This window comes from Coptis chinensis, chromosome 3 (genome assembly GCF_015680905.1).
Source record: "Coptis chinensis isolate HL-2020 chromosome 3, ASM1568090v1, whole genome shotgun sequence".
NCBI lineage: Eukaryota > Viridiplantae > Streptophyta > Magnoliopsida > Ranunculales > Ranunculaceae > Coptis > Coptis chinensis.
In genome coordinates this window covers 115,387,835-115,394,469 of record NC_141458.1, presented here as the reverse complement: position 1 = coordinate 115,394,469, position 6,635 = coordinate 115,387,835, and the positions used below count along the sequence as shown (strand labels likewise).

Below are 6,635 nucleotides of genomic sequence, written 5' to 3'. Positions count from 1 at the left end.
TTGAGGTTAGTTCGATGCATTTGCATCCATTTTTCTGTTTCCCATTAATTGTTCTTTGATCTTAGTTTCATGTAGTATTATATATATTTTAAAATATTTTTCATTATTGGTTTGCCGTTATTTTTATTTTTTATACATGTGAGCTTGCATTAAAATGAATGCAAAATTTTATATTATATGTTTTGTGATGTTATTTTTTATATAATTTAATTTTCCACTGTAATTTGTTTTGGTTTGGTATATATATATATTATAAAATTAGAAATTACATTATAATGTTGTTGTTTTTTTTTTATAAATTCATAAATTTGTCGTAATTACTATGGTTTTTGAAATCCTTAACGATGACTAAATGTCTAAATCCCAAAGTGGATGATGCATTAAATCTATCCAATTTTATTTGTTTAGTCCCATATAGACATATAGTGCAAACAATATAATTTTATTTGTTGTCCGTTTAGTTTTGAATGTACACTGTTACTTATTTTATGATTAGTTGATTTTTATTTTTCCTTTTTGTCCCAGTCACATGTGTGGTTAACAAATGTAGAAACTAAATGTTCAGGCAACTCAATTTATTTTTTCCTTCGTTATTTCATTGTCTTTTTCTAAAAAAAAAAATTTGTTATGTTAAACTTTACCTAAGATTAGTGTGGAAACTATTATTCGTAGAGTAAGGGTTTTAGGAAAATCGTTTTCGATGGAAATTATTGTTTTTAGCAATTTAGTTTTTTGTCTCATATTTTTTTCATAATTAGCTATAGTGTTTAGGAAAAGTTTGAGAATCTATGAAAATCTATATAGGATTGTTTACTTCTTTATATCATATTTTTTTACTAATTAGTAATAGAGTTTAGAAAAAATTGTTTCATATTAGTCTCCTACTTTTTAGTAATTAGTCAAAGAGTTTTACAAATATTAGAAACTCTGTCAATGCTCAAAAAATAGAGCCAAGAGGGTACATCTATAATATATATTTGAAGACTAGTATATTTGCCCGTGTTGTACAACACTAAAAAAACTCAAAGCCTGACTAAAAAAATCCAATCGAAGCCGATTAAAGCCCGATAAAAAAACCCAACCCAAGTCCATTAAAAATTCAACGATATTTGTTGACTTCAATAATGATAATGTAACACTTGTTCCACACTATTAAACGACTAACACCTCATAAGCCCTACGATTCGCCACGTCATAAATTAGATCCAAAAATTAGAGAGTGGTATTAGATGTCCAGCACCACCCTAATTTATTATATAGATAAATGAAGGAAAAATAAAACTGTCAATTTGTACAGTAAAATTCAAACGGCTCTCTCTTGAATTAACACATTGCTCACAATTTTAAAAACAATTGCAAGATTGCTATTGTGCTTCAGAAAATTGTGTCCTCATGGGATTAGGCACTGCATGTGCCAATGTACTAGTTGTATAATATAATAATTGTGGCAGTCTTGTTGACTTGACTCGGTCATTTCGAAATGTGTGAAAGGTTAGCACATGATGCAATAGGTCCATGACGCTCAAAGCCCAAAGCATCCTATGCAAAATTTAAAGGGTTTTTGTATAAAATGGGTTGTGTGCAAAAAGCCGAGAAGAATGTTTAGTACTGACCGTCATCCATTTTCGAACATTCCCAATGCATTGTCTCCTAAGATGCCCAAAACTACATTGTTGGGCTAAAAAGAGTTATCCAATGCAATTGGTAACATTGGATGATGTCACTTCTCATGAAAGCCGGAATTTAACATTCTATCTCCCTCTATAAACACACGGGACGGGATATAAGAGTTTGTCTACGTCGCTTGTTTTTGTTTTTTTGGTTGATACGTGTTTTCGACATTTCCCATGTATTTAATAACGGGATGTTTAATTTTGTTTCTCGTGATTTTTTTTTCCCCAGATGGTAGAACCTTTGATTCCATCCAGTTTTCATTATTACATTTGCATTGGACAATCCATACTAGCTTATACAAAACAAGGCAACTTATCCTATGGCAAAAATAGTACTCAGAATTTGGTTAAATGGAAGAACAAACCTCATTCTGACAATTTGGGGATTTCTAAAGGTGCCCTTCAACAAATTGATCATGAGTTTTATAATGACTACAAGGTTTCTATCTTGTGGTCAAGCTCTTCCAAACTTGGGGGGAATGAGGTCAGGCTCATGCAAGTTATGTTAGGTTTGAAGAGATTAAGGCGTAGTGTAAATAGAATATGAGCCTCCATTAGGTACAGGTTCAATTGTTATTCAGTTTAGGTTAAAAGAATATTAATTCAAAGTGAGATTTGCTAAACAATTATTTTATTGAGTGGATTTTGATAAGATTGAAGCTTCCACCGATCTTAGTTCACATCATCTTCAATAATTGAATTTGCCAGCTTTGAGTTTGCATAGTCGTCATTGGACCTAATGAGTTGTATTTGTCAAGTTAGCCCGAGGAAGAAGCTTTCCTTCTAAGAAGGAAGTGAACATTGTCAATGCTCTAACTGGTTGATCGATTGGCACCATATGTCCAGCCCCTCTCACAATCACATATGTCAAGTTGTGGTATTCAACAACATAACCTCCGACCTTTTTGGAAAACATTAAAAAAGAGTATAATTAGAATCTTTTAAAATAAATATATATAAGATTGAGAATATTCAAAGCTAATCTAAGTGATTCAAAGTTTCAAACTATTGAAAATGATGGTAATTGATCTTACTTCGTCTGGGCCATTGTACCAAGCATACCGATCATTCTTAAGAGAAGCACCAAGTGCATCTATTGCGTACTCGGTGCCTGTGAAGGGTACCACAGCATCAAGGTCTCCACTGCACATTTATTTGTTAAAAAGTTGTAAGAAGCCCATAGTAGTCAGAAGTTAGAACTTAGTAATAGTTTTAGCTAATTGAAATAAGAAATTTTTTGTTACAGAGTTTGATATCTCTGAAACTCTAATCTCTTATATGTACCTGTATATCCACACTCTTATACCAGAGGTCATAAGCTCTTTAATGGTTGGCAAGAGTGTGTTTCGGCTAAAATGCACTCCATGTAGTGGCCCGCTGCGGAAGAAGAAAATATAATGTTACAAAAAAAAATTGGTCGTTTTGAAACTGAACTAGACATGAACTTAGTTATTGAAATCAGTACTTGCAGTTCGCCCATGGAAATGGTAGACCCGTGACATTTGCATGCAGAGCTTTTTGAACTTCGGGAGTATTCAGATAAATCGCTGTGTATTTATATGTGCAGGGATCGTTTTTTGTGTTCTGTTTCAAATTTGAGATATGTTAGCTATTGGTTATATTAAGGATATGAAGTATGATCTGTCAAATAAAAAGATTCAAACAAATAAAATCCAGAACTCCAAAACATGTATGGTCTTCAAAAATTAAAAGAAATTAAAACAAGTATCGATTTCGGCAACTAGGTGGAGACAGTATATATCAAAGGAGGCCTGGGTTTAAAACATAGGTGAACCCACCAAAGAAATGGGTAGAACAATCTAAACGGGCCGAAAATTAAGTTGAAAAAACTAATACCAAAATAACCAAATGACATCTTGCATAATTTTAACCTAACTCTAAAATTGTTCTAAACTCAATTTACAAACCTCGAAACTTAAAAGCATCCTTCCTTTCCTAAAAAAATAATAAAGAAAATTGGTTTGGAGGATCATAACAGGAAGGAGAGATTTCTATAAAATGCATGATGAGAATATATTTGTGAGACCTTATTTGATTAGTAGGAAAATACCTTGTTTTTCTTGGCAAAAAAAACTGTTAAAGTGTCCAAAAATTGTTTTGACCAATAGAAAAATACTGTTTATAGACAAGTCTGTCTACAAAATCAGATTCAATAAGAATAAGTTTGTGGACAAGCAACTGTTTGCTGTCTACAAAACCTCAGTTGGTGATTGATGGAGTGGCTGTCCGAAAATATTTTTACTGTACTAAAAAACTGTTAAAGAGCAGTAAAATCGGACTCAATGCATTATTATGTGCTACGCCACGTTTTAAACTGTGCTGCCCATATTACTGACTCAATTTTAGAAAAAATTCTTGTTATGATTGCAAGTGGGGACGTGGGGTTACAAAATAAACAAATCAAAATTCAAAAGTAACTGCTCAGCCGGCTCTCAATAGCTGCGTCACACGTGTTATTTTTTTATTGGTTAAGAAATCCGGAAGGACATCCATGGGCTTAGACGGCTAAAAAAACAACACGGCAAAAATTGGTTGGTTATGACGGCTAGCTAGCTCACCAGAGCCTCTTGTAAGTCCAGCTCGGCTAGCTTGGTAAAAAGTGTTTAGATTCAGATTTAGGTAAAGCACAGTTTAGTTCATGCATATGTATAGCTTAATAATAAATACATACCTGTGGGCTCTTTAATGTCATATCGCACCTGGGAGCATATATGTTGTATAAGTTGACGTCCTTTGTCAAACTTTTGAACTCTTTTACATTTGTTTGGCATATTGCGGTTAATTGTTCATCTGCTAACAATTTGACATCACAGGATGAGTTGAGAATACTTTCGTGCAATTGTTTGGAAATAATAGCATGCGTATAGAGGAAGTCCTGCTTTCCCTTCTCGTTAAAATATTCATCGACTAATGCATTGCCGATCTGTAACAACACGATAAACTTGTCTGTACCTTGATAATTTACAAATACATATAAATACATATTAAAACACTTAATGGAAGTCTTACTGTTATTCCTCGTAGGTTAATGACCCTTGTTTGATTTGTTTCCTTGTTTTTTTGAAGAATCAACTGAGCAAGTTGTGGAATAAAATGCCCGGCATAGCTCTCTCCTATCATGAAGAAATCCCTGTTCTTGTACTCAGGAAACCTCTCTAACCAGTTGAGCAGAAATGTATAAGAATCCTGAGCAGTTCTTTCATCTCTGCTCAATTCATAATCCAGTGTCGAATTTGAATACGAAAATCCAACACCTGCTGGAGACTCGAGAAATAGGATATTTGCTTCTGCAAAGCGTGTTAAACCAGATTGATCATTATTAATTATATACTGAAACGCACATACATACATATGTAAAATGATCACTCACTCTTGTTCCATGCATACTGATTTATCTTTAGTGTTGTTCCATCTTTTTCCACTCTAAATGGTCCTAATTCCGTCATTGCTCCTGTTCCCAATGAAGAGCACCCAGGTCCTATTCGTAACATTCAAGGAATACGATAAAAATCATATAATCCACAACTATATTGGCAAATAGTACGTATGATACATGACTAAAACACAATGAGTACTTGTAATCTTTAGTTTGAGGTGAGAGTATTACATATTAATATATTATCGAAAAAAAGAGAGAGGTGAGAGTATTACCGCCATTAAGCCATAAGACAAGGGGTTTTGTGGAAGGTTTATCAGGAGATTCAACAAAATAATAGAAAAGCGCTCGTCCCACTTCACCATCTACAGTTACGTAGCCCGAGTACTGGTTGAACTTCACTTTAGGTTGTCCTGGCAACTTCTCAATTCTATCGGCTTCCTTCAGCCCATCTTGTGGTTCGATGCGAACATAATAAGGTTTGTTCTTATATTGTTCTGTATGATTATCCCATTTTCCCTCTGTTTTCCCTTCTTCTCCATTACTTTGAACTAGAGCTATACTGCACGATAAAACAAGGGTGGCAAGGAGGAATGTTGTTTGCCTCGCCATTTTTCGTGCTAATTAATTTGGTAGAGACTGAATACATATTAGTCGCCAAAAGTTCCAATACTTATAGAGGAAAAAAAACGAGTTAATTACATTCATCGCCTCATCTGTTCATCCAACTATTGTAGATAAAAATAGTAAATCAGTCAGTTAATTGGTTTCCGACAACTGTTTAAAATGACTAGAGCTCCATGCACATTGCTTAATTTAAGGTTTTTCTGTTGATTTCATAGATTTATACAGCACAGCGAGAAATACTGTTTTGAGAAGTCTCATACTCTCATAGTCTCATGGGCTTTTCCATTTCTTTGTATGTTGAGCCAAGAAATTAGATACAGTCGGGCTTGCATGCTTTGTCATTCTGGATATATGTCTTCATTTCTGTAGATGATTTTATACTTTTATAGGAGCAAAACCCAATGCCTTTGAGAGAAATTTCACACGTGACTTCACTTGCACGTGACTTCCATTTATTTTTTTAGTCTTAAATTCCACGTGTTTAAAGAAGCATTTACTTTCTCGTTATATATAGATGAGATGAGATGTATTGGTCCTGCATTAAGAACAATTTAATTACACTAACTTGAAAAATAAAATACATTCATATTAGGCTTTTTTTTTTATGTCGTAATTGGTTGGACTGGACCGTTTTGCATATAGACGAGATGTGTAGGTTCTACATTGTATTAGAAACGGTTTAATTAAACTAACTTATAAAAAACAAATATGTTCAAATTAGACGCTCCCTTTATGCATCTGTTGGTTGGATTGGATTGTCTTACATTTATATTAGATTTTGCTAGTCCTGCATTAAGATCGGTTTAACTGAACAAACTTAAAGAGAAAAAACGTTATAACCAGGCTAGCCTTTTCTGCTTTAGTTGGTTGAATTGGGCTGCCCCTGTATCAAAGCCGTCAAAATATTAATAGGCCCAGGGGGTGTGCCCAAAGATAAT

The 6,635-nt window shown here is 33.7% G+C and overlaps 1 protein-coding gene across 1 annotated transcript; it reads right to left on the bottom strand.

Annotated features, from left to right (window-relative positions):
• Positions 1–2,208: 2,208 nt before the first annotated feature.
• LOC147513289 (serine carboxypeptidase 1-like) lies at positions 2,209–5,897 on the bottom strand. The gene is made up of 8 exons (XM_086599527.1): positions 5,346–5,897; positions 5,065–5,172; positions 4,704–4,981; positions 4,366–4,617; positions 3,139–3,257; positions 2,958–3,050; positions 2,708–2,816; positions 2,209–2,574 (listed from the first exon to the last, which is right to left on the bottom strand). The coding sequence occupies exons 1-8, from the start codon at positions 5,680–5,682 to the stop codon at positions 2,410–2,412; spliced, it is 1,461 nt and encodes a 486-aa protein (XP_086455653.1). The 5' UTR covers positions 5,683–5,897; the 3' UTR covers positions 2,209–2,409.
• Between the last annotated feature and the right edge of the window lie 738 nt (positions 5,898–6,635).

What these genes read in the sequence shown, in the direction of transcription:
- LOC147513289 (XM_086599527.1), bottom strand. Translation starts at nt 5,682, where the DNA reads ATGGCGAGGCAAACAACATTCCTCCTTGCCACCCTTGTTTTATCGTGC. An exon ending in TGACATTAAAGAGCCCACAG is followed by an intron (nt 3,258 to 4,365) that starts GTATGTATTTAT and finishes AATTTGAAACAG; the next exon opens with AACACAAAAAACGATCCCTG. An exon ending in GGTACAATGGCCCAGACGAA is followed by an intron (nt 2,575 to 2,707) that starts GTAAGATCAATT and finishes TTTTCCAAAAAG; the next exon opens with GTCGGAGGTTATGTTGTTGA.